We start from the raw sequence: 27,935 nt of genomic DNA, 5'->3' as shown, positions 1-27,935 counted from the left end.
ATAATCCACAAGAAACGTCGATTTAAAACAGTTTATTCCTCCAAAAAATACTCCCAAACATTTTTATGACAAAAAGTAGTTTCAAAATGTATTTACACTTCGAACAATGTCAAGTTCAGACAATATCATCTGGAAACAAGATACGCCCTGTCATAGGATACGCCCTTTTGAAGGTTTTGGACATCATCTAGACACAACTTCTGACCAAATTTGGTGAAGATCGGATCAAAACTACTTCAATTAGAGAGCAGACACCATGCTAAATGCTTGAAATGCACTAAGTGACCTCATGACCTAGTTTTTGACCCGGCATGACCCATATTTGAACTTAACCTAAATATCATGTACACAAAAAAAACTACTTCAATTAAGAGAGCGGACACCATGCTAAATCCTTGAAATGCACTTGGTTATCCCGTGACCTAGTATTTGACCCAGCATAAACCATATTCGAACTTGACCTAAATATTTTCTAGATACACTTTCTGACCAAATTTGGTGAAGATCGGATGAAAACTTCTTCAGTTAGAGAGCGGAAACCATACTTAATCCTGAAATGCACGTAGTGACCCCGCGACCTAGTTTTTGACTCGACATGACCCATATTCAAACTTAACCTAGATATTGTCTAGATACAACTTCTGACCAAGTTTGGTGAAGATCAGATGAAAACTATTTGAAATAGAGAGCAGAAACTGCTGTGGAAACCGCCCGTCCACCCACCGGTGGCGTCCACCCGCCCGCCAAGGGTGAAACTATAATACGTCCCGTTTTGAAAAACGGGCGTATAAAAAATCAAATTATAGATGTATATTATGAAAATCAAACACTTACTTTCTTCAGACACAAATTATATAGAAGAGTCAATACCACAACATGAAAACGTTTAAGCAAAATATATTCATACATGAAACAATGCCTTAACCCTCCCACCTAGAACAAATGTCAAGTTCAGAATATCATCAGGAAAAAATCTAATTACAATTGTATATTATAAAAATCAAAGACTTAATTTCTTCTGACACAAAGTATATAGAAGAGTGAATACCGCAACATGAAAACATTTAAGCAAAATATCTTCATACATGACACAATGATTTAATCATCACACATAGAACTAATGTCAAGTTCAGACAATATCATCTGGAAACAAGAGATGTGTTTGTCGTAAACACAATGCCCCTTCTGCGCCGCTTTGAAGTGATATATTTGACCATTGACATTGAAGGATGACCTTGACCTTTTACCACTCAAAATGTGCAGCTCCACGAGATACACATGCATGCCAAATATCAAGTTGCTATCTGAAGGGACATAGAAGTTATGAGCATTTTTTAAAACCTAAATGCGAAACCTAAACGCAAAGTGTGACGGAAAGACAGACAGACAGACGGACGGTCCGATCACTATATGCCCTCTATCGGGGGGCATAAAAATCAAATTAATATACATGTCACAATGCCTTAACCATAAAGAAAACATAACAACAATTGTGCAAGTATGATCTGTTAATAAAGAAAATGGTCCAATGTTTCAAAGGAATTTAGTAACTCATAAACTATTGCAGAGTAAGTAAAACATGTTTATTGAGAGTGGAGAAAAAATAGACCTTGTTGTACAGTGTTACTTGCTAACAAAAACATGGTCAATTCGGTTCGCAACTCCGAACTAAAGTAAATTCTACAATGGAAATCAATTTGACGAGCTTTGCAAAAATTAAGAATTTGGTCGTATGAATAGTTATCTTCAGCCAGAAAAAATCCAACTGTTTTACACGTGTTTATAACAAATACCACCATCTTGTTTTCATACGAGTAATGCCCCCTCCCAATTTTGTATTATTTCTTTTAAGCATTGCTGCTTTGCATATAACAATATTGATTTAAGTATGGAGTATATGGCGTGTAAATTAATGTTTTTCAACCAACCGAAACCATTTTTACAAAAAATATATATATATATTTATGTAGAAAATTGTAGAGAATCTTCGTCTAAACATGCCATTTCAAATATCATAAATGAAAACGGATCTCAGATTTACTCTTCTTATAAACATATGTATAGCTCTGGCATCAGAGATATGAAATAGATTTTTTCTGAAGTAAATCTGAATGGAAATCAATATGACGAGCTATGCAAAAATTAAGAAGTTGGTCGTATGAATAGTTGTCTTTGGCCAGAGAAATCCAACTGTTTTACACGTGTTTATAACAAATACCACCATCTTGTTTTCATACGAGTAATGCCCCCTCCCAATTTTGTATTATTTCTTTTAAGCATTGCTGCTTTGCATATAACAATATTGATTTAAGTATGGAGTATATGGCGTGTAAATTATTGTTTTTCAACCAACCGAAACCATTTGTAATCTTTTCCAAGATATCATTGGGACAAATCGTCAAATAAAATTTCATGAAGATCGGACAATTAATGTGACCTCTAGAATATTAACAAGGCAAATGTTGATGCCGCAAGATGGACAACGGGCAAAAAGCGATCACAAAAGCTCACCATGAGAACATTGTGCGCAGGTGGGCTAAAAAGCTATAAAATCATTTTTGTTTTCACTTTTCAGCAGTAATCCAGTTATGAATCGTGTTTTTTAATTTTTTTCCATGACAATCCGTGTAGAATTTCATATTTTTGCATTACTCTTTCACAGTCTTCACGCTTAAGCTCCTTCCTCAACGCAATATTCGTTTTGAACAGCGTCTTCAAAAGATGACTCTGGTCTTCACCGAGTTTCTGAAGCCTCTCTGAAAAAGTAATAAAATCATATTCAATTGCCTCTTCTGTTCCATGATGACCACCAACAAGCATCTCAGAAATATAATAAGTTATAAAAAAGTTCATCTCAAAACTGTTCCAGAAGATGAACCATGATTTTAGGTGATCTTTTTATTTGAAATGCTGCTTGTAATTAATCAAATGAAAAGTTGCACAATATACTATTCAGAATGTGACTTTCTATTGAAACAAAAGATCTGAAGTGATATCACTTGAACATTTTCTCAATTCTCTTGAAGACATCTAAAAAATAATTATGCTTAATATAACCGGATACTTTGAGTAATAGTTACTTAGTAATAAATGTCCACACATTAAGATGTATCCATTTATTAAGTTTCATTTTGATATGTCTTACAGATTTTGAGTTATGAGCAAGATTGAAGTAACGATTTAAAGATAAGCTAGGAACACCTATGAAGCTTCTTGGCAAAGTTAAATTGTGTCAAAGTAGAGTGAGCTTATTTCAATTACTGTGTTAATTGTACATTCATTACGAATTTTTAAACAAAAACATTATACTGTGACTTTCAGGAATACCGTTTTGTTGTTGAAACAAAGCCTACTTACTGGGATGACCCGACATGGTTACAGTTGTGGACGGCCCAGGTTTTGCATGTGGTTGTCTTACTGGCACATCATGGTCTGTGTCAGAAGATTCAGGGTCTGAAAGAGGTTCATTTAAAAAATAATCTTCCTACACTATCTTATAACAAGAGATTGCCAAGCAATATTGTCCCCTACCGGTGAAACTCCACCATTGTCAGTGATTTTTTTTATATAAATTTGTTGCCATAGCAACCAGAATTCTTGACCTAGGAACCAAATGAAATGACGTGCATACTCTCCATATTGCATTCTATCCATGTTTCAAGTTTCATGAAAAATATGAAGAACTTTTAAAGTTATCTCAGGATCCAGTAAAGTGTGACGGACAGACAGACTGACACACGGAGCGTAAACCATAAGTCCCCTCCGGTTTCACTTGTAGGGGACAACAAGGATATCAGTAGTGCTAATGGATGCTTCCCAAATTGGCCATTATGTTGAAACAATGACCAAGTTATATCATAGGAAATTAAGATCGCCAACCCTTACCTTCACCTTTGGGTCTAACTAAAGGTCCTGAGACAAGAGCACCGCATACCGGACGCCAATGCTCGGCTGCGGGTGCAGTTAAAAAAAAAATTGAGGTCACAGTGACCTTGACATTTGGTCTAGTGACCAAAAAATGGGCGTGGAGTGTGGAACTCATCAATGTGCAGCTACATATGAAGTTTCAAAGTTGTAGGTAGAAGCATTTTGATTGTTTAGCTCTACTGCCAAAGGCAGAAGAGCTTATGGGATGGCATGGTGTCTGTGTGTGTTAGACGTTGTCTTGTTTATCCGATAAAGTCCAGTTTTCATGCGATTATTTTCAAACTTACTCAGTGTCTTTATATTAATGAGGACTCAAACCTTATTGATTTTCAGGTCACTGGGTAAAAGGTCAAGGTCACAGTGACTCGAAACAGTAAAAACTTGTTTATCCAAAAAGGTCCACAGTTTTTATCGGATTCTTTTGAAACTTACTCAGTGTCTTTATATTAATAAGGAATCGAACCCTATTGATTTTCAGGTCACTGGGTCAAAGGTCAAGGTAACAGTGACTCGAAACAGTAAAAACTTGTTCATCCGATAAAGTCCACAGTTTTCATCCGATTCTTTTTAAACTTGCTCAGTGTCTTTATATTAATGAGGACTCAAACCCTATTGATTTTCAAATAACTGGGTCAAAGGTCAAGGTCACAGTGACTTGAAATAGTAAAATCTTGTTTATCCGATAACGTCCACAGTTTTCATCCCATTCTTTTCAAACTTGCTCAGTGTCTTTATATTAATGAGGCCTCGAACCCTATTGATTTTCAGGTCACTGGGTCAAAGGTCAAGGTCACAGTGACTCGAAATAGTAAAATGGTTTCCAGATGTTAACTCAAGAATGCTTAGGCCTAGGATCATGAAACTTCATAGGTACATTGATTATGACTTGCTGATGACCCCTATTGATTTTTAGGTTGCTAGGTCAAAGGTCAAGGTCACAGTGACAGTGTTTAAAGCAGTAGAGCGATTCAGGCCCTCATGGGCCTCTTTTTTAGTTTTGGTTGTCAAAACGTGCAGTCGAAAAGTGTAATATACAATTTACTGAACAGACATTGTGAGGTACGAGGCACACACACACGCACTAGAAACACAGTACATTAATAAAGAGGTATCCACCCAAATGCACTCTTTATGTAAGTTGGTAGTGGTGACAAATCTCCACAACAATCCAATGAGAGCTGATCATTTAATACAATACCAGCCTTACCCCTTACGCTCGCCCTTTCTTCTCTGTACTTGTAACCAGATGTGCGTGAAGATTTGTCCTTTTCTAACAGTGCATTGGAACTTAAAGGTTCAGAGCAAGCTTCTTCGTCACCACCACCTTCATTACCTGTATTAAATAAAGCATTCTCCCGTCACTTGTGACACCCATTTAATTTTGGCATTTTATGTTGTCTTTACCTCTTGCATTGCATTCCATTGATATAAAGACAAGCTATTGACATAACCACTGTTTCTGGAAATATCAGAAGTGCTGTATCACTACCATCTCAGTAAGCATATACCCTACATTTTTACATGATTTACTCTTTTCAGTGGGAATCGAACCCACAGCAGCCAGACACCTTGGTTAACAAACACAATGCTTTAAGGTATATGCAAGGTATAAGGATTGATATCTGGAAATGTTAAAACGCTGTGAGGTACAAGGCACACACAAACACAGTAGAATGCTATTTACTCAACTGAACACATACAGACAGAGGTATCCATAGCCTATTGTAAAGATAAAAAAAATATGAATCAACGATATGGAGGTACTAATGACCAAAAATGTCTTGAAGTTCTGCAAACCTAGCGCTTAAGGCCAAATTATCAAGGTCCATGAGCACACGTATTATAATAATCAGACCCACCTCAGACGCTTTAGCCTTTGGTGGTTGTTATGAATAATGTATATTATCTTTCATTTATTGCGTTTTGCTCATCGAAACAGTTTTCTTTTTTTTTAATCAAGCAGTTCACAACATTATCATTCATAGGTCACTCCCTAACTTACATGTACCATCTCTTCAGAAGCCAACAACTGGTTGAACACACTCAGAAGGGTTCAAACCCACAGCATTTAGTTATTGTTGTCAAAACGTGCTATCGAAAGGTGTAATATAGAATTTACTGAACAGACATTGTGAGGTACAAGGCATAAACAAAAAAACACACTAGAAACCCAGTACACACATATAGAGGTATCCACCAAAATGTACACTTAAAGTAAGTTGGTAGTGGTGACAAACAAATCTCCACAACAATCCAATGAGAGCTTATCATTTAATACAATACCAGCCTTACCCCTTACGCTCGCCCTTTCTTCTCTGTACTTGTAACCAGATGTGCGTGAAGATGTGTCCTTTTCTAACAGTGCATTGGAACTTAAAGGTTCAGAGCAAGCTTCTTCGTCACCACCACCTTCATTACCTGTATTAAATAAAGCATTCTCCCGTCACTTGTGACACCCATTTAATTTTGGTATTTTATGTTGTTTTTAGCTCTTGCATTACATTTCATTGATATACAGACAAGCTCTTGACATAACCACTGTTTCTGGGAATATCAGAAGTGCTGTATCACTACCATCTCAGTAAGCATATACCCTACATTTTTACATGATTTACTCTTTTCAGTGGGAATCGAACCCACAGCAGCCAGACACCTTGGTTAACAAACACAATGCTTTAAGGTATATGCAAGGTATAAGGATTGATATCTGGAAATGTTAAAACGCTGTGAGGTACAAGGCACACACACACACAGTAGAATGCTATTTACTCAACTGAACACATACAGACAGAGGTATCCATAGTCTATTGTAAAGATAAAAAAATATGAATCAACGATATGGAGGAACTAATGACCAAAAATGTCTTGAAGGTCTGCAAAACCCAGCGTTAAGGCCAAATTATCAAGGTCCATGAGGACACGTATTATAATAATCAGACCCACCTCAGACGCTTTAGCCTTTGGTGGTTGTTATGAATAATGTATATTATCTTTCATTTATTGGGTTTTGCTCATCGAAACAGTTTTCTTTTTTTTAATCAAGGAGTTCACAAAATTATCATTCATAGGTCACTCCCGAAGTTACATGTACCATCTCTTCAGAAGCCAACAACTGGTTGAACACACTCAGAAGGGTTCAAACCCACAGCATTTAGTTATTGTTGTTAAAACGTGCAGTCGAAAGGTGTAATATACAATTTACTGAACATACATTGTGAGGTACAAGGCATAAACAAACAAACACACTAGAAACCCAGTACATACATATAGAGTTATCCACCAAAATGTCAACTTTAAGTAAGTTTGTAGTGGTGACAAACAAATCTCCACAACAATTCAATGAGAGCTGATCATTTAATACAAAACCAGCCTTACCCCTTACGCTCGCCCTTTCTTCTCTGTACTTGACACCAGATGTGCGTGAAGATGTGTCCTTTTCTAACAGTGCGTTGGAACTTACAGGTTCAGAGCAAGCTTCTTCGTCACCACCACCTTCATTACCTGTATTAAATAAAGCATTCTCCCGTCACTTGTAACAAGCATTTAATTTTGACATTTTATGTTGTCTTTACCTCATGCATTGCATTCCACTGATATACAGACACGCTATTGAATTACCGCTGTTTCTGGGAATACCAGAAGTGCTATATCACTACCATCTTAAGTAAACATATGTTCTACATTTTTACATGATTTACTGTATTCAGTGGGAATCAAACCCACAGCAGTCAGACACCTTGATTAACGAACACAATGCTCTAAGGTATATGCTAGGTATAAGGATTGATATCTGAAAATGTTAAAACGCTGTGAGGTACAAGGCACACACACACAGTATAATGCTATTTACTCAACTGAACACATACAGACATAGGTATCCATAGTCCTTTGTAAAGGAAATAAAAATATGAAACAACAACATGGTGGTTATTATGACCAACAAGAGCATCACATAGCGGGTGCCAATGCTCGGCTCGGTTTTAATTTTTGTTTTGACGTCACAGTGACCTTGACCTTTGATCTAGTGACCCAAAATGGGTGTGGCGTGTAGAACTCATTCATGTGGAGTTACATATGAAATTTCAAAGTTGAAGGTTGAGCACTTTGATTTTAGAGTTAAGGTTTTAACTCGATGCGGACGAGCTGGCTATGACAATACCTCGGGTTTTCTTCGAAAACAGCAGAGCTAAAAATGTCTTGAAGACCAAGTCAGCTCATAAGGCCAAATTATCAAGGTTTATGAGCACACGTATAATAATAATCAGACCCATCTCCGACACGCCTTTGGTGGTTGTTATGAATAATGCATTTTATCTTTCATTAATTGGGTTTTGCACATCGAAACAGTTTTCATTTTTTTAATCAAGCAGTTCACAAAATTATCATTCATAATATATATCCTAACTAACCATCTCTTCAGAGGCCAACAACTGGTTAAACACACTCAGAAGGGTTCAAACCCACAGCATTTCCTTATTGCTGTCAAAGTGCAGTTCAAAGATGTAATATACAATTTACTGAACAGACATTGTGAGGTACAAGGCACACACACACATGCACTAGAAACACAGAACATACATAAAGAGGTATTAACCAAAATGTACACTTTATGTAAGTTGGTAGTGGTGACAAACAAATCTCCACAACAATCCAATGAGAGCTGATCATTTGATACAATAAAAGCCTTACCCCTTACATGCCCTTTCTTCTCTGTACTTGTAACCAGATGTGCGTGAAGATGTGTCCTTTTTTCTAACAGTGCGTTAGAACTTAAAGGTTCAGAGCAAGCTTCTTCGTCACCATCACCTTCATTACCTGTATTAAATAAAGCATTCTCCCATCACTTTTGACAAGCATTCAATTTTGGCACTTTATCTTGTCTTTACCTCTTGCATTGCATTCCACTGATATACAGACAAGCTATTGACATTACCGCTGTTTCTGGGAATACCAGAAGTGCTGTATCACTACCATCTCAGTAAGCATATACCCTACATTTTTACATGATTTCTTGTATTCAGTGGGAATTGAACCCACAGCAGCCAGACACCCTGGTTAAGAAACGTAATGCTCTCAGGTATATGCAAGGTATAAGGATTGATAATTGGAAATGTTAAAACACTGTGAGGTACAAGGTACACACACACAGTAAAATGCTATTTACTCCACTGAACACATACAAACAGAGGTATCAATAGTCTATTGTAAAGGAAAACAAGGGCTGTTTGTAAAACATGCATGCCCCCCATACGGGCTGTCCGTTGTAGTGGCAGCCATTGTGTGAATACGATTTTTGTCACTGTGACCTTGACCTTTGACCTAGTGATCTGAAAATCAATAGTGGTCATCTGCGAGTCACGATCAATGTACCTATGAAGTGTCATGATCCTAGGCAAAAGCGTTCTTGAGTTATCATCCAAAAATCATTTTACTATTTCGGGTCACCGTGACCTTGACCTTCAACCTTGTGACCTCAAAATCAATAGGGGTCATCTGCGAGTCATGATCAATCTACCTATGAAGTTTCATGATCCTAGGCATATGCGTTCTTGAGTTATCATCCAAAAACCATTTTACTATTTTGGGTCACCGTGACCTTGACCTTTGACCTAGTGACCTCAAAATCAATATGGGTCATCTGCGAGTCATGATCAATCTACCAAATAAGTTTCATGATCCTAGGCGTATGCGTTCTTGAGTTATCATCCGGAAACCATTTTACTATTTCGGGTCACTGTGACCTTGACCTTTGACCTAGTGACCTCAAAATCAATAGGGGTCATCTGCGAGTCATGATCAATCTACCCATGAAGTTTCATGATCCTAGGCGTATGCGTTCTTGACTTATCATCCGGAAACCATTTTACTATTTCGGGTCACCGTGACCTTGACCTTTGACCTAGTGACCTTAAAATCAATAGGGGTCATCTGCAAGTCATGATCAATGTACCTATGAAGTTTCATGATCCTAGCCCCAAGCGTTTTTGAGTTATCATCCGGAAACCACCTGGTGGACGGACCGATCGACAGGCCGACCGACATGTGCAAAGCAATATACCCCCTCTTCTTCGTAGGGGGGCATAAAAATGAAACAACGACAGGTTATTAATGACCAAAAATGTCTTGATGGTCTGCCAAGTCAGCTCATAAGGCCATATTATCAAGGTCTATGAGCACATGTATTATAATAACAAGACCCACCTCTGACGCTTTAGCTTTTGGTGGTTGTTATGAATAAAATATTTTATCTTTCATTAATTGGGTTTTACTCATCGAAACAGTTTTCTTTTTTTTATCAAGCAATTCACAAAATGATAATTCATAGGTCATATCCTTACTTACAGTCTCTTCAGAGGCCAACAACTGCTTGAACACACTCAGAAGGGTTCAAACCCACAGCATTTAGTTGTGGTAAAAAAGTACATTGATGCATTCCAAAGGTTCAATGTAGCATTAACTGTAAAGACATTGTGAGGTACGAGACACACACACACTAGAAACTTAGTACAGACAGAAAAAGGTAATCACCAAAATGTAATTATTTAAGTACATTGTTAAGGGATCACAAATAAATATCCACAACAACCAAAAGAGAGCTGGTCATTTATTATCATACCAGCCTTATCCTTAAGCTTGCCCTTTCTTGTCTGTTTTTGAAACAAGATGTGCTTGTAGCTGAGTCCATTTCTGCAGTTAGAACTGGAAGGTTCAATGCCAGCTTCTTCGTCATCATCATCATTATCTGTATGAAATAAAGCACTCACTGTCAACAGTGACAAAGTATTTGTATTTTCCTTTCATTTTTTTTACCTCTTGCACTGCATTTCATTGATTAACCAACACTCTATTTACGTTACCTCTGTTTCTGGGAATACAGGTAGTGCTATATTACTACCATCTTAAGTAAGCAGACACCCCTAGATTTTTACATAATTTTCTGTATTCAGTGGGACTCAAACCTACAGCAGCAAGAGAGCCTGGTTAACAAACACACTGCTGTAATGTATATGCGATGTATAAGAATTGACATGTGGAAATTTTGAAAGGCTGTGAGGTACCAGGCACACACACAAACAGTAGAATGCTATGTACTCAACTGAACGCATACAGACAGAGGTATCCATAGTCTATTGTAAAAAACAAACAAATATGAATTAATGACATGGAGGAAGTAATGACCAGAAATGTCTTAAAGGTCTGAAAAGCCAGCTCATCAGGCCAAATTATCATGGCCTATGATCTCATTTATTATAATAATCAGACTCACCTCTGACGCTTTGGCCTTTGATGCTGATTTTGGAACCAGGAATGCTTGAAGGAGACGTTTTCACCAATACTGGATGGCTCATTTTTAGAATCAGTTCATTCTTTATCTGCAAAAAAAGAAACTTCCCTTGTTAATGTATTTTTTCTGACATAAATTAGGTTTTGCTCTTAAAACAGTTTTTATATGGGCGCTTTAGCGCCCGTCTAAAGTGCTTAGTGTGAAATTCAGGTCGATACGACTAGGTATGATTAACCCAATACCCGGTTGCGTATCCGCGCAAGAAAGAGTTGTATAATTTATGCAAGAGGTTTGTGTTCTCCAATTATGTGTATTCACAAATAGCAACAATATGTTAATATCGTGTTACATTCAATATTTTCGAACGGTGTTTTATAGAAAAGAATCAATAAACAATGATCGTATTGTACGTGTCGCGGAGGAGATTGTTTATGAATGATTAAAATAGTCCACTTTCTGCTGCGTGTGCGTGACGTAGTATTTTCGCTCAGCTCATTCATAAATCTGAGGCTGGCGATAAACAAAGGGGAGTCCGTGTGAGAATAACGCAGTAGTATAAGGTTACGCTTGTTTATATTCACAGGTCTCAATTAATAATACGTTGACCACGAGTTCAACAATTATTACAGGGATACGATAGACAACATAAAAAAATGTTTCATTATCGCTGAAACTGTTAAAAAAAACATTTAAATATAACAATAATATTCTCTAAAAAATGTAGTCTTGCTGTTTTGAAATAAGGTTTGGAATTTTGTTTTCTAAATAACTTAATTCAAAACACAAGTTTAATTATAGTGTTTTTTACTTGTTAGTCGCATATTTACCGCATTATAATGTGTGTTATAATAGGCAAACCATACATTAGTAAAATTCAATCTGCCTTCGCACATAGAAGGAATGGGTTAATTAGGTGCTGCGTTTCCTTTGCTTACTTCAGTTAGAGGTCAATTATTTAAGTAATAGCAATCACAAGGCTACGACTTCAAAGGAATTGCGGAGCTTTCTTACATAATAAAAGTCGTAGTCGCATGGTATTTGCGTTTTGCGTCCTATTTGGTCACGTGGTTCTTTTTCACGGTTGTTTTGGCATTCATGATATATGAGGCTATTAATAGATGCGTCTGTCGATAAACAAAGGAAAGTTTACGGGTTATAACAACGCAATAGGTTACGCTCTCGCATACAACTCAATGACGTAGTACAGGTCGTAAAATGAGAGATTCGGGAAAAAGTTGACGCTTATTTATATCAAAGACCCATATTATCTATAGGTCAACAATAACTTCAGCGATACGATAGACACAAAAAGTTTCATAATTGCTAAACCCGAATATAACAAACAATTTATAATAATAATACGAATGCAATAGCAGAAGGTTAGTAGAAGGTTAAGCTTGTTTATATTCACAGTTCTCAATACATAGAAAGTTGGATATGAGTTCATGAATTACAACAGGCATACTATAGGCAACCTCGAAAATGCTTTTTAATCGCTAAAACCGAAAACAACCTAATATATTATATTAAATATATTTATAACAATAAATGTCTTTTAAAAATGTAGTCGGCGTATACGCTGACTTTGAAATAAAGTTAGCAATTTACTTTTCTAAATAATTAAATACAATTAAACAAAAGTTTAACTATTGTGTTGTGTTTTTCACTTGTAAGCTGCATATTCACCGCATGAAATGTGTGTTAGCATTGTCAAACCACACATTAGTGTGAGTAAAATAAAAAAAATACTACGGGAGAGCACTTCATATGTGTCCTCATATGCCTTGTTATGAGTATCTTTCTTCACTATCGAAATATATCGTATGTTTATATTTGATTTAAACGCAGTTTTCTTTCGACACATTTAAATCACACGTCAATAGCGCCGTCATGCGAAAATGGGTCTTATGCGTTTTGGCAAGCGTTTGTTAAACCCAACATGTGCTTTTGCGCAGTCAGGCCATAGGCGATGCTGTTCGCTTTAAAATCACTCAATATGTTATGTTTCTCCTTACCAGAAGGAGTGATAGCTGAGTGGGCTATTTATATGATGGGCGCATATGGAATAAGACCCATTTTCACATGACGAGGGTCATTACAAATCTCATTGCGAATTGAAAATGCCACATTTAAGAACAATGCTTTTTGATACAAAATTGAATTGAAAATAGCAAACTTGTTTATAATGGCAGCCTATCCACACATTAAGGAATGATTTCCAGACGTGCTGACCAAGTACGGCAAACATTGTGATATGATAATTAAACGATTTTCTCTTATCGTGACACTATACTATTTCGCTAATGATTGTTTTCTCATCTTGGAGGCGAAAGTGAAATTCTGCGAGATGGATTGTAACGCGTAATTGTAACAGGGCCACAATTTGTGTCGTTTGAGCATACAGAGAGTAGTCCGGAATTCCTTACACTGAACAGTGCTACATCCTTTGAATTGAGCACATACGCAGTGATGTAGCAAAAATTCAGAGGTTGTAACTCGAATCAGCTTATTAAATATTCGAAAATATTCATGCGTGTCTGTTGGCGTTATGTAAAAGTCACTAAGATGAAAACTGAAACAGCTACGCCTAAAAGCGCATGAGTGCTCTATACCTATGTTTATGTTAGCGTTGTTGACACAGTGTGAACTGCTCGGGTAATAAGTAAAGCATAAACAGCAATGTTTATATACTTTTATTCCTCCATATACAAGATACGAAGATTGTTGTATATTTTGAATTTGTATATGGTGTCAAAAATCAAAAGTTTTGTACACGGAACTTTCATTATGAATTTATATTCTTGGTGAGATAGTCATTTGATATAAGAAAAAAATATTCCTTTAATATGGTGACTGCAAATTTTCTTTATATTAAGTTATCATTACCATTTTCATCATACTTTCTATGCTGTCAGAACTTCCAAAAAGCATGTTGTTTTTATTTTGTCTTAGTTATTTCTATGAAATAATAAGGATGATAAAAAGGGCACACAAAACTCGACCCGTGCGCTATGACACACACTTTATAAAGTTGAATGGCGTGTGTTCATTTCAAACTTGCGATTGATTTTCAAAAATGAATTGCGTGTTAAATTATGCAATAGCGAACATCTTCAGTGCCTTCAGCGCTTTGATTTTTAAAGCATGCAGTACATAAACATTATCATAAATAAGTAATAACTGAATTAACAACCTCCTCAGAGGCCAATACTGGTTTTAAGGCTTAAGTTGGGTTCATACCCACCGCATTCACTTATTGTGGTCCAAAAATGCAGTAATGCAATCAAAAGGTGTAATATAACATTTACTGTAAAGACATTGTGAGGTACAAGGCACACAAACACACATTAGAAGCACATTACATACGGATAGAGGTATTCACTGAAATCTTTAACTGAAAGGATTGATATCTGGAAATTTTGAAACGCTGTGAGGTACCAGCAACACACACACGCAGTAGAATGCTATTTACTCAACTGAATGCATACAGACAGAGGTATCCATAGTCTATTGTAAAGGTAACACAAATATGAATCAAAGACATGGAGGAAATAATGACCAGAAATGTCTTGAAGGTCTGCAAAGCCAGCTCATCAGGCCAAATTATCGTGATCTTTGACCTCATTAAATATTAAATTCAGACCCACCTCTGTACTTTTGCTATTGGTGCTCATTTTGGAACCAGGAGAGCTTGAAGAGGAGTTGTTTTCAGCACAACTGGATGGCTCATTTCTAGAAACACTCCCATCGTCATCTGCCAGAAAAGAAACATCCCATGTAAATGAATTTTATCTTGAATCAATTGGATTTTGCACCTCCAAACTGTTTTTTAAATTTTTTTTAAACAAGCAATTCATAAAAATATCATTCATAAGTCATAACTGAACTAACCAACCTTTTCAGAGGCCACCAACTGGTTGTACAACCTAATAAGGGTTGAAACCCACAGGATTTAGTTATTGTGGTAAAAAAGTGCATTAATACAATCCAAGGTTTAATATAACATTTACGGTACAGACATTGTGAGGTTCGAGTCACATAAACACTAGAAGCATAGTACATACAGATAGAGATATTAACCAAATGTAATTCTTTAAGTAAGTTGGTAAGGGATCACAAACAAATCTGCACAACAACCAAAAGAGAGCTGGTCATTTATTATTATACCAGCCTTACCCTTTAAGCTTGCCCTTTCTTGTCTGTTCTTGAAACAAGATGTGCCTGTAGCCAAGTCCATTTCCGCACCGTCAGAACTCGAAGGTTCAAAGCCAGCTTCTTCGTCATCATCATCATCATCATTATCTGTATGAAATAAAGCACTCATTGTCAACTGTGACAAAGTATTTGTATTTGCCTATCATAAAGTTTTTACCGCTTGCACTGCATTTCACTGATAAACAAAACATCTTACATGTATTTACAAAACCTCTGTTTCTGGGAATACCGGTAGTGATTATCACTACCATCTCAAGTAAGCAGACACCCCTAGATTTTTACATTATTTTCTGTATTCAGTGGGACTCAAACCCACAGCAGCCAGAGACCCTGGTTAACAAACACACTGCTGTAATGTATATGCAATGCATAAGAATTGACATATGGAAATTTTGAAACGCTGTGAGGTACCAGGCACACACACACACACACGCAGTAGAATGCTATGTACTCAACTGAACACATACAGACAGAGGTATCCATAGTCTATTGTAAAAAAAAACACAAATATAAATCAAAGACATGGAGGAAATAATGACCCGAAATGTCTTAAAGGTCTGAAAAGCCAGCTCATCAGGCCAAATTATCGTGATCTTTGATCTCATTTATTATAATAATCAGACTCACCTCTGACTCTTTGGCCTTGATGCTGATTTTGAAACCAGGAATGCTTGAAGGAGACGATTTCACCAATACTGGATGGCTCATTTTTAGAATCAGTTCAATCATTATCTGCAAAAAAAGAAACATCCCTTGTTAATGTATTTTTTCTGTAATTAATTGGGTTTTGCTCCTGCAAACGTTTTTTTTAAAGCATGCAGTTAATAAAAATTATCATAAATAAGTAATAACTGAATTAACAACCTCAGAGGCCAAGACTGGTTTTAAGGCTTAAGTTGGGTTCATACCCACCGCATTAACTTATTGTGGTCCAAAAAAGCAGTAATGCAATTCAAAGTTGTAATATAGCATTTACTGTTAAGACATTGTGAGGTACAAGGCACACAAACACACACTAGAAGCACATTACATACGGATAGAGGTATTGAAATATTTAACTGAAAGGATTGATATCTGGAAATTTTGAAACGCTGTGAGGTACTAGAAACACACACACACACACACAGTAGAGTGCTATGTACTTAACTGAACACATACATACAGAGGTATCCATAGTCTATCGTAAAGGAAACAAATATATGACTTACAAACATGGAGCAAATAATGACCAGAAAAGTCTTGAATGTTTGCAAAGCCAGCTCATCAGGCCAAATTGTCGTGATCTTTGACCTTATTTAATATTATAATCAGACCCACCTCTGACACTTTGGCCTTTGGTGCTCATTTTTAGGACCAGGAGAGCTTGAGGGGATGTTTTCAGCATACTGGAATGATGGCTCATTGCTAGAATAATGCCCGTCAACATTTTCCAGAAAAGAAACATCTCATGTCAATGTATTGTATATTGAATCAATTGGATTTTGCACCTCCAAACAGATAAACATGTTTTTTTAAGCAGTTCACAAAATTATTGTTCATAAGTCATAACTGAAGTAACTACCTTTTCAGAGACCACCAACAGGTTGTACGACATAATAAGGATAAAAACGCACAGCATTTAATCATTGTAATCAAAAAGTTCAGTAATGCAATCCAAAGGTGTAATATAACATTAACTGTTCACACATTGTGAGGTACGAGGCACACACACACTAGAAACACACTAAATACAGATAGAGGTATTCACCAAAATGTAATTTTTTAAGTAAGCTGATAAGGAATCACAAACAAATCTCCACAAAACCCGCAAAAGAGCTGATCATTTATTATAAAACCAGCCGTATCCCTTAAACTTGCACTTTCTAGTCTGTTCTTGAAACAAGATGTGCCTGTAGATGAGTCCTTTTCGGCATTTTTAGAACTGGAAGGTTCAAAGCCAGCTTCTTCGAACTCATCATCATCATCATCATCATCATCATTATCTGTATGAAATAAAGCACTCTCTGTCAACTGTGACAAATTATTTGTATTTGGCTTTTAATGTGCTTTAGCTCTTGCACTTCATTTCACAGATATACATACACACCATTTACATTACCTCTGTTTCTGGGAATACTGGTAGTGCTGTATCACTACCATCTTAAGTAAGCATATACCCCTACATTTACATGATTTTCTGTATTCAGTGGGACTCAAACCCAAAGCAGAAAGAACCCCTTGTTAACAAACACACTGCTGTAATGTACATGTATATGCGATGTATGTGGAATGATATTCAGAAATATTAAAACGCTGTGAGGTACCAGACACATTTACTGTTAAGAAATTGTGAGGTACAAGGCACACAAACACACACTAGAAGCACATTACATACAGATAGAGGTATTGAAATCTTTAACTGAAAGGATTGATATCTGGACATTTTGAAACGCTGTGAGGTACTAGAAACACACACACACACACACAGTATAATTCTATGGACTCAACTGATCACATACAGACAGAGGTATCCATAGTCTATTGTAAAGGTAACAAGTATATGAATCAACAAGAGATGTGTTGGCCAGAAACACAATGCCCCCTTCTGCGCCGCTTTGAAGCCATATATTTGAGCTTTGACCTTGAAGGATGACCTTGACCTTTCATCACTTAAAATGTGCAGCTCCATAAGAAACACATGCATGCCAAATATCAAGTTGCTATCTGAAGCGACATATATGTTATGAGCATTTTTCGAAACCTAAACGATTGATAAAGAAGTTTGCAAAATATGAAAGCAATATGTCAAGGGACATTGAAAATATTTGAGGTGGTACGCAAACTTTAACATAGATATATCAATATTTGCATATTCTAGGTGAAAAAAGGGCCATTATTCTTACAAAATGCTTGATACAGATGTCTGCTCTTGTTAATAGGGTGTTGTCATGTTGGTAAAGAAGTATGCAAATTATTAAAGCAATATAACAAGGGACATAGAAAATATTTGGGGTGGTACGCAAAGTTTAACATTTGCACACTCACGCGAACGTGACGCCGACGCCGGGGTGAGTAGGATAGTTCCACTATATATATTTCATACATAATAGTCGAGCTAAAAAGATTGTGGTTGGTGTTGATGAAAGATCAAAAGCTGTATCAATTAGATAAAAAATAATGAATGCCTTTTTCTGTGCAGTTCTTAGCTGCATCACACGCAAATCAATGACAGAGTGTTGAATCGAAATACAATGTAAATGATCAAATAAAAGTCAACTGGCTAGACACGAAAGAATCTGTACATATTTGAAATATGTATACGCACATTCTTAAAAAAAAACCTGGTTTAGATTTTGTTTACACATTACAAGTAATTTTATACAGCAATATTCAACACTAGTTCCTCCTTTATAGTGACAATCAAGATGGTGATGTCCGTACGGAAACAGGTATTTTTCGCTGTTGTATGCCTGTTTGTTACTTTTGTTAAATTTGTAAATTCTGTTCAATTTCCAGCCATATCAGAATGAAAGTGATTAGCGCTTATTTCCTATTAATGTTTGTGTTATACCTCGACTTAACTCACTTCCAACTTTCTTCTATGCGGAAGCAGTGATTTTAAGATTCGCGCTTGGAGTTTGTTACATTACCAGCAAAAATAGCCGTTTAAATCCATTTTATTTAAAAGTTTAAAAAACTATCAAAGTAAAATAAACGGAAAACAGTCTGTATTATCTTACATATACCTATTGTCGTATTGTCCGCGGTCCGACGTCTTTCGCCAGTTGTGCTATATCACTACCATCTTAAGTAAGCAAAGAACGTTTGTACATGATTTTCTGTTTTCAGTGGGACTCAAACCCACAGCAGAGACCCTGATTAACAAACACACTAAGGTGGTGCGGTGGTCGAGTGGTAACACTCTGGTCTACCATTCCAGAGGTCCCCAGTTCAATTCCCGGCCGGGGCACTGGAAATTTTAGAAATGCTTCAAGTGTTTCCCAGCCAACTAGAGATGTACTGGTATGAAACCCAGGTAATTCTCGCGTGTTATAATTGGTGCTATACACTGAGCACGTAAAAGAACCAAGGGATCTATTCGCAAAGAGCTATGGTATCGCAACCGGATCCCTTGTATCCCAATACTGTCTCTTCTGCTTGCTGTCTCTTCAGCAAAAACCAAAGGACCCCATTAGAAATAATTGGTTGCACTTTCATGGGATATCCTTGACTGCAAGGTCAAAAGAAATACATACTAGGTCACCATGGTGTAATGGATATGGTGTCTGCCTATCAACAGGGAGGTCACAAGTTCGATCCAAACAATGGGAGTGTTCTTTAGATTTTCCCCAAAGACACCAAGTACTGGTTCTAGGCCCAGGAAACGGACTCAAGAGCGTTTCAATAAGCCTGTGGCTTTCTATGCCATCAAGCTAAATTAAATAGGTTTAAACTAACAAACACACTACTGGAATATTTGGGACGCTGTGGGAGCGTTCTTTCGATCTCCCATATAGACACCAAGTACTGGTTCTAGGCCCAGGAAACGGACTCGAGAGCATTTCAAATAAGTAGGAATTACTTTCTATGCAATCGAGCTAAAATAAATAGGTTTAAACTAAAAAAAAAAACTGGAATATTTATGCAATTTTTAAGGATTGACATCTGGAAATGTTAATACGCTGTGAGGTACAAGGCAAACACACATGCAGAGTAATACTATGTACTCAACTGATTACATACAGACAAAGGTATCCATAGTCTACCGTAAAGGTAACAAGAATATCAGTAAAAGACATGGAGCAAATAATGACCAGAAATGTCTTAAAGGTCAGCAAAGCCAGCTCATCAGGCCAAATTATCATGGTTGTTGATCTAACTTATTATAATCAAAGTACTGGCAGTACTGGTGTGACGATGCTTTTGAAGAGGATGGATATAAAACATCAATTTAAGTTTATCTATATCACCACAATTGTGTATGTTGATACGAACATTTGGGTACGATAAAAAATTTGGGTACTAAAATTTTGGGTACGAAAAAAAATTTGGTACAAAAAAAATTTGCGTACGAAACATTTTTGGTACAAAAAAAAGTTTAGGGGTACGGGGAAGTAGTACTCGTGGGTAACTTGACCCATTGAGCGAAACTGGGAGGCGGGTCACATTCTTGTTCATTAAGTATGGCAATACATTCATGATGATTCTCGAAAGTAGGTATGAGCACATAGCCGGACCATGTGAGCTCAATCGTATGAGCACTTGACTATCCGAGTTCGCCCACGAACATATTGATAAGTTAACAAATAGCGAAATCACCTTATACATGTATATGCTGAAATCTAACAATCAAACGAAATATCAAACATGGTATGTACACTTAGGTGGTTGTGTAATTTCTGTTAGAATATCGTATTCAATATGTAAATTTTAAATGATTGTTTGTTGCCTTGTTTGAGTCTATACGCGCCTAGGCTGCACCCAGTGTGTGTATTTGTGTTTTTCCAAGGTAATGAGTTACCTCCGCGCTGAGGCTGCATAATGTTGGGACTCGGAGTGTGTCCAGCACTCTTACCTAATAAGATTAGATTGACGACAGTTGTGACGAATTTTGAATGATAGCTGCAATTTCCAGCTATTTGTTTTGTACTGAAATACTTTTTAATTTTTTATATGGTCAAATGCTGCGGGGGGGGGGGGGGGGGGGGGGGGGGGGGATGAGATTTTCTGTAAAAAAAACAACGGTGACCATAAAACATACAAAATATAACATTGCGCCGGCAGCGGGAATCGAACCGGTGTCGTAAAGGTGAAAAAGCGAACGTCTTTACCACTGCGCTAGCGGGACGGACAATTACGCAAAAAAAAAATTGTTTTATCTATATATATCATAGCAGTGCAGCGTTTACAATTTGCGGTTTGAAATCGTTCGCATTCTTGAGTTTTGTGATGACGTAAAAAGTTAATTTTACATGTTTTTATTCGCAATTTATTTACTAAATCGAGAACAAATATCAAACAAAATAGAGAAAAATATATAGTTGTTTCATTGGTCCATAAAAATAAAATGGATGTAAAAATACTTATTTGAAATTAATGTTCTGATACACTTATTGAATCTGTTTCCTCAGGATATGCTGTTCTATTGATATTTACCTTTATCAACACGAACGACAACTCTGCTAGGAAAATGTTATCAATGAAAATCAACGAGCAAATTTACTGGTTATCAAACCTTGGACGCTGCTGTTCCAGCATCGTCAATAATCAGACGCCCCTCTAAGACTTTGACCTCTGGTGCTCTTTTGGAACCAGGAGAGTTTGAATGAAGAGTTCTTTTCAGCATATTGGATCAATTTGGATGGGTCATTTCTAGAATCACTCAATTCTTTATCTGCCATGTTACTGAATTGTATCGTTTATTAATTGAGTTCTGCTCCTGCAAACCGTTTTTTTAAATCAAGAAGTTCACAAAAGGATCATTCATAAGGCATAACTGAAGTAACCACCTTCTCAGAGGACACCGACTGGTTTTACCGCCTAATAAGGGTTTAAACCCACCAAATTCACAAAAATTGTAAAACTTTAAGTTGATAAGGATTGACATCTTGACATGCTAATACACTGTGAGGTACCAGGCACACACACACACAGTAGAATGCTATGGACTCAACTGAATACATACAGACAGAGGTATCCATAGTCTATTGTAAAGGTAATAAAAAATATATGAATGAAATACATGGAAGAAAGACCAGAAATGTCTTAAAGGTCTGCAAAGCCAGCTCATCGGGCAAAATTTCATGATCTATGACCTCTTTTAATATAATATTCAGACAGACCACTGAAGCTTTGGCCTTTGGGCTCATTTTGGAACCAGGAGAGCTTGAAGAATTGTTTTCAGGAAATAATGATTGGCTCATTTCTAGAACCAACCCCATCATCATCTGCTAGTAAAGAAACACCCAAATATCAATATCAGTATTAAAAACAATTACTTAGAAAGCTGTTTTCTAAGTTAATTCGTGTAACAGACCCTTTGAAAATTTGTTTTGCACTTTGATGAGCCAGGTTTGTTTTAACAACATATCTAACAAAAACAAGAGAGCCATCACAGCTCTATATGGCACATCTAAGAAACATGTCTAAAAACGTAAACTCTTCTTATTCCTATGCAATTATGTTTTCAAGACCTGACTATAATCAGTACAGCATAGACTTAACAGGCATTTGTCTTAACAGGGATATAATTTTAAACCTGTGTGACAAATATTCAAAATTTTCAACTTGTATGCTTTCCGACCTAAGAATCTCAGATCATTATAATCTCACCATCCACTAAAGCTCACTTTGTAAAACATGTACTAGGTTAGTGTTAAGAAAAAAAAGCAGAAGCCAAATTTCAGCGTTAAGATGATAACCCACATAACTCTGATAATTTTCTGGAAATATGAGTGTAGAAGTTTATTTGTGTGTGTAACAAACAAAGAAAGAATGAAGAATATAATTATTATCATAAATGTATTAGTATCCACAAGAATCTTATTTAATAATCAATCAAACCGCATTTAAATAAAGTATTTTTCGCCTCAAATTCAGTGCTTCATTTAATGTTTGTTCATTTGATTTTTATTTATTTTCATGCATTGACACTAACAATATACAATGTGAGAGCCTTTCCTTACGAGGCCCAGGTCCTTGCAAGGAGGGTGTTGCCATACCCTCACTCCCCCCCCCCCCACCCAAGCTCCTCTCACCAATATTTTTTACGAATGTATTTGTCAAACAACGGAGTCTGGTGCTTTTTTGCTCTTTTCAAATACATGCTCTGCGATGTGTAAGTCATAGAGCGACGTACTTTTTTAAATAATGGATCAATACTTTCCCATTACACCGTATGTCACATTGTGCATTAATTCTGATATATTTTATTATTCTAAAATACTACATGTACTGAGTTGAACATCTATACTTAATTACTGCACGTGGTTTGTTGCAACATGCACAATTACCATGTGGGGAAATTAATTTTTTAACCCATAAAATTGTTAAAATTCGCAGAAATCGAATATTCTATTACCCCCATGTGGCATTTATGTCGATAACATTCAGAAGTAGGTACCTGTACACTGAAGTAGGTTCCGTGTGTTTTTTTTAAGTATGGAATATTCATACACTTATAGTAAAACGTGTTGTTTTTTTACATTCACCATTTTCTTTAACATTTATAACTTAAATATCCAGCTGCATGATTTAATCGCGAGTTTTCGTTTTTGTGATCGGGAACACTAGAATAGCATGTATGGGTTGGCATGTAAACCTCTTTAAAGTAACAGAATACTAGGGCTTAAATATTAACTTTAACACCGTCAACTAAGACTTAATTAATATCGTTATAGAGGGCATACATTTTTTTGTAACATAGATGTTTCTGAATGAAATATTTAAGGACATCTGTGCATTTGTCCAAGATCTTTTCTGGTTATATTTAAACTTAACTATTACATTTTCAATATGATGACAACCACAAAATTGAACATTTTTCATCGCTTTATAGACTACAGAACTACTCCAGTGCAATGAGGTATCACAAGTTTGTGACAAACATTGGGGCGCTCTTCACACCATGAAGATTGAAATTTATGTTCTTATTTTCAGACTGGTGGTGGGGAATGCGTTCAATCTGACTGAGCAGTTGTTATTTTAATTTGTCAAAGGCACTCATGGGTAGTACTTATACCAAATTTCACCGAAAATGTAAGATTGTTTAACACATCGCGTCATTTTCAAAAAATATTTTTTGAGCAACACACAATGTTGGTATTAAAAACTCACTTGTTTACATATGGCAAGGAATCCAAAACAAGAGCACCGCATAACCGGTGCCACGCTTGGCTACGGGTGAAGTTTTGAATAAATGAAAGGTTGTCAGATTATATCTTTTTTAAAGGTCACAGTGACCTTGACCTTTGACCTAGTGACCCAAAAATGAGTGGCGTGTAGAACTCATCAAGGTGCATCTACATATGAAGTTTCAAAGTTGTAGGTGGAAGCAATTTGATTTTAGAGCCAATGTTCAAAACCTTAACAAAATGTTAAGGTTTTAGTACGACGTGGACGGCGGATGGCAGACGACACGACAAGCTGGCTATGACAATACCTCGGGTTTTCTCCGAAAATGCCGAGCTAATAACAGGAACTGGTAACTGGCTTTTTGTGAAAACAACAGAGGTTTAACACTTTATAAATTACCGGACAGTAAGTCAGATGATAATGGATTTCACAGTTGGCATCTTTAATTTTTTTGTTGGCAATGTCCGACATGCAACGAACTTTAGCCATGTCTGATTTAGGGAGTGAAAACATCACATCTGATTCACTCCGATCTTGCCCAAGGCTTGCTAAAGAAAAGCGTACAGTTTATATAGTATTGACAGACCTGTACGCTGAAGCTGACCCCATATCAAAAGTCAACCAGAGTCGTAACATATTTATGTCATGCTATAAATCAAAGACAATTCATTTTCTTGGATACTTTCTACATATATTGGTGAATGAATATAAATTACTGCATGGAGGCATATTTTAAGGTACAAATGTTTCAAATGCATCTTACAATAGATGAAAATAACTATCATCAGCCTGAAATTCACAATTTTGACGCCATTGTCGCTTTGTCACTTGACGAGTTTTCATTTGGATACGTTTAGATCGACCTTGTAATTTTTTCTGAAATGGTAAACATTACATTCGTTTTCTGATATTTATTATTTGTGAATAACAACTTATGTCTGGTGGATTAAAGTACTGATTTCAAAGTGAATCAGGTAATTTTAAATATTTTACTTTTGAGTTTGAATTTACACTACAATTTGTTAAAGCGGGTATTTACGTTTTTTTATATGTGTTTAATTGTAATATACTGATAAAATATGTGACAATAACACAAAATAGGTAAGACAAATTATACATTAAAGCCGAATTTCATAAAATGCAGCAAAGACAATAAGCGCCCAGAGCAGATTGTGACGTACATATTTTCCTAAAATAACCGAAGCATTCGTCTTTGTATTAGGATCGGAGTTAGTGTTCGTGTGTAGTATGAATAGATATTGTTGCAGGAATTCAAATGAACCGTTAAACTAAGTTTAGATTCACATCGTCCTACATGTCTGGTATACATGCTGGTGAATTCGGCTGTACAGCCGTTTTCAATTTCAGGATTAAATATCTGGCTTAGTTCGCATTTTTCGACACATGTTCTTCTTAACTTTTTTTTTAAATTTATATTGAAATATATATATAATAAGTTTTTTTAAACATTTTATATAAATTCATAAATATTTGACAAAATCGTATATACCCGCTTTAACAAAACAAGCAAGAATAATTCAAAATACCGGGAAATGTCTATCTGAATTTGAAAACACTTGAGCACATGGTATATTACTAAAAATAGAAATAACGTCATATGACCGTGAAATCTCGGGAGATTCACCAGAGCTCCAGATAAAGGCCGAACAGCCGGAAATACGCCTTTTTCATGAAGAGTTACGCATTTATTTTTATAAACTGGACGTACAATTACGACATTAATATCTGTTTTACGCATTTACGAAAACAATCTGGCCGTACCAATACGTCTGCGAGGCTTATTTGTTGGTCTCTAACCTAACGGCGCTTTTCGTTAATTTAAATTTCCGAAAAGTTGTAGACTTGGTTCATATATTAATGCCTATTCTGTCGCGTGATTTCCTGTAACTTATAAATCCGTCAAAAACAATATGTCTGCGCGCAATGTAATGCTGGTTTAACCGAAAGGAGTTCAAAACAACACTTTGTTGTCATATAATGACTACATACGGTGTCGTCTAATCATCCTGACATTAAATCTGTAAACCCAGAAAAAGACATTGTCGCTCCAATATTAAACGATTTGATTGCATCGGTGGCTTTAAACGTTAGAAAACACGATGGGAAACGGAGGAGACAGTGAAATAAGTGTTCATTTACTTAGCTTACTAGGTGGCTTGTGTTTTCTTGTCAAGAAAAATGAAGAAATAGTATTAGTCATGAGTTTTAATGTGTAGTTGTATTTGCATCATAATTCAGAATGGAAAACCTTATACAGTAACTGTTTAAGAAGCTACATATATTTATTATAATTGCTGCAAATGTTTCTGTAAAGTCAGTTATACACCCTTCAATATTCAAGAACACGGGTAGTACAGTACTACCTGTATTTTTGGATATGGTAGTACAGGTACTAATTGATTTTAAGCGTTACTCCTTTTCTTTCTGTCAGTGGCAGTACCGTTACTAATTTCACAAATCCTTATCTGGAGCTCTGGATTCACATTTGGAAAATGTCTGTTGCATCACTGTTTTTCTCGATATGTTGAGCAGAGAATAAGTTTTAAATGTTTAAGATAGTATTTTGTGAAAGAATATATCAGTTAAATGTGAAAAATGTGGATCTTTCTGATAATGTGGTTGATTTGGGCCAATAACTGCTTTTAAAAGCTGTTTTGGACCGGTCTTTGTTAACTGTCAACTTTACGGGAATTTCTGGTTGACTTTCCTTATGGGTTTGATCCATAACTTTAAAGTCGCGCCAGTCAAAATTAATAAAATGCGAAAATCCTAAGTTATGGTACCCAGAACTAGCCCAAGGCTTAAGGACATATCACTTCCTGAAATGGTCAAAGTGGGTGGGGTAATGTTAAAGAATAATTCCTTATAAAAGCATTCTATATTAAGTTTGGAGCTATATGCATAATTAAAATAGCATATACTTCAGTGATACATGAACCAGTTGTAATGAAATCTTTCAAAAAGAGTAAATAATCACATATTTTCACCTTTAAAACCACTTTCTTCCTGGGCGACCAAAGTCCTTATTTTCTTATTTTCTTCATAAATTCACTGTTACCAGCTGGAACATACATCACTGTAGAACAAAGTGTTAGAGTATTATTAAATTTAACACACTAGAAACACTGAAAGAAACATTCTTTTGTGTAAGAAAAAATGTAAACAACTGAACGTATAAAAACTAGCGCGAAACGACTGTCCTGTTTATTTCTTGTAAGAATTGCAGTAAATAATGATCGATTAAAGTAAGGAGAAAATCTACTAAATGACGAGTTATTAACTGTTATTTATTATTACATAAAAACACGATGTCATTATTTATTTCTTTTATGTAAAGAAAAAATACTGTTGAAAATAACTGTGTGCTCGTAACTCACCTAAACCAGTTGCTGACCGATTCACCGAGGTCCTCTCTATATAGGGAGTAACGATAGATAAGGGGAGGTAACCAATCTACTCGGTAAATAGGTCAGTAACTGGTTTCCAGATTTATCTGCGCGCGCTCGTTTTCGAAACGGGAACCAAAAAAGCTTCTGAGATGGATGTCAAGTGTGTGGGGTCACACTCTGACACACAAACCAGTACTACAACGTTATACCGAGGTACCCGTAGAAACGAGCGGAAATTGTGTACAATGGTTTTTACAAGCGGTTGG

The 27,935-nt window shown here is 36.2% G+C and overlaps 2 protein-coding genes across 10 annotated transcripts in view; one reads left to right on the top strand and one right to left on the bottom strand.

The window, feature by feature from the left end:
- Positions 1 to 27,935, top strand: part of LOC127841674 (uncharacterized) — a 103,405-nt gene that overhangs the window by 37,110 nt on the left and 38,360 nt on the right. The window lies entirely within an intron of this gene.
- LOC127841672 (uncharacterized) lies at positions 18 to 27,485 on the bottom strand. 9 transcript variants are annotated; one of them, XR_008031199.1, is made up of 13 exons: positions 27,268 to 27,485; positions 16,055 to 16,159; positions 15,389 to 15,514; positions 14,860 to 14,966; positions 11,195 to 11,300; positions 10,544 to 10,669; positions 8,617 to 8,742; positions 7,303 to 7,428; positions 6,220 to 6,345; positions 5,445 to 5,495; positions 5,135 to 5,189; positions 3,358 to 3,453; positions 2,707 to 2,756 (listed from the first exon to the last, which is right to left on the bottom strand). XR_008031199.1 is itself a non-coding variant. In XM_052370706.1 (12 exons), exons 3-12 carry the CDS (start codon positions 15,447 to 15,449, stop codon positions 2,587 to 2,589), a joined length of 1,170 nt encoding a protein of 389 aa, XP_052226666.1. In that variant the 5' UTR covers positions 15,450 to 15,514; positions 16,055 to 16,159; positions 27,268 to 27,485; the 3' UTR covers positions 18 to 2,586. The 9 variants fall into 9 exon arrangements, 8 of the variants coding, with proteins under 8 accessions (XP_052226666.1, XP_052226667.1, XP_052226670.1 ...); XM_052370706.1 differs by lacking the exon at positions 5,445 to 5,495 and having other exon boundaries at positions 18 to 2,756; positions 5,135 to 5,260; XM_052370707.1 differs by lacking the exons at positions 5,445 to 5,495; positions 27,268 to 27,485 and adding an exon at positions 16,745 to 16,812 and having other exon boundaries at positions 18 to 2,756; positions 5,135 to 5,260.

The sequence above is a fragment of the Dreissena polymorpha genome, chromosome 8, assembly GCF_020536995.1.
Source record: "Dreissena polymorpha isolate Duluth1 chromosome 8, UMN_Dpol_1.0, whole genome shotgun sequence".
Classification (NCBI taxonomy): domain Eukaryota; kingdom Metazoa; phylum Mollusca; class Bivalvia; order Myida; family Dreissenidae; genus Dreissena; species Dreissena polymorpha.
This window is presented reverse-complemented; position numbering and strand designations above follow the sequence as displayed.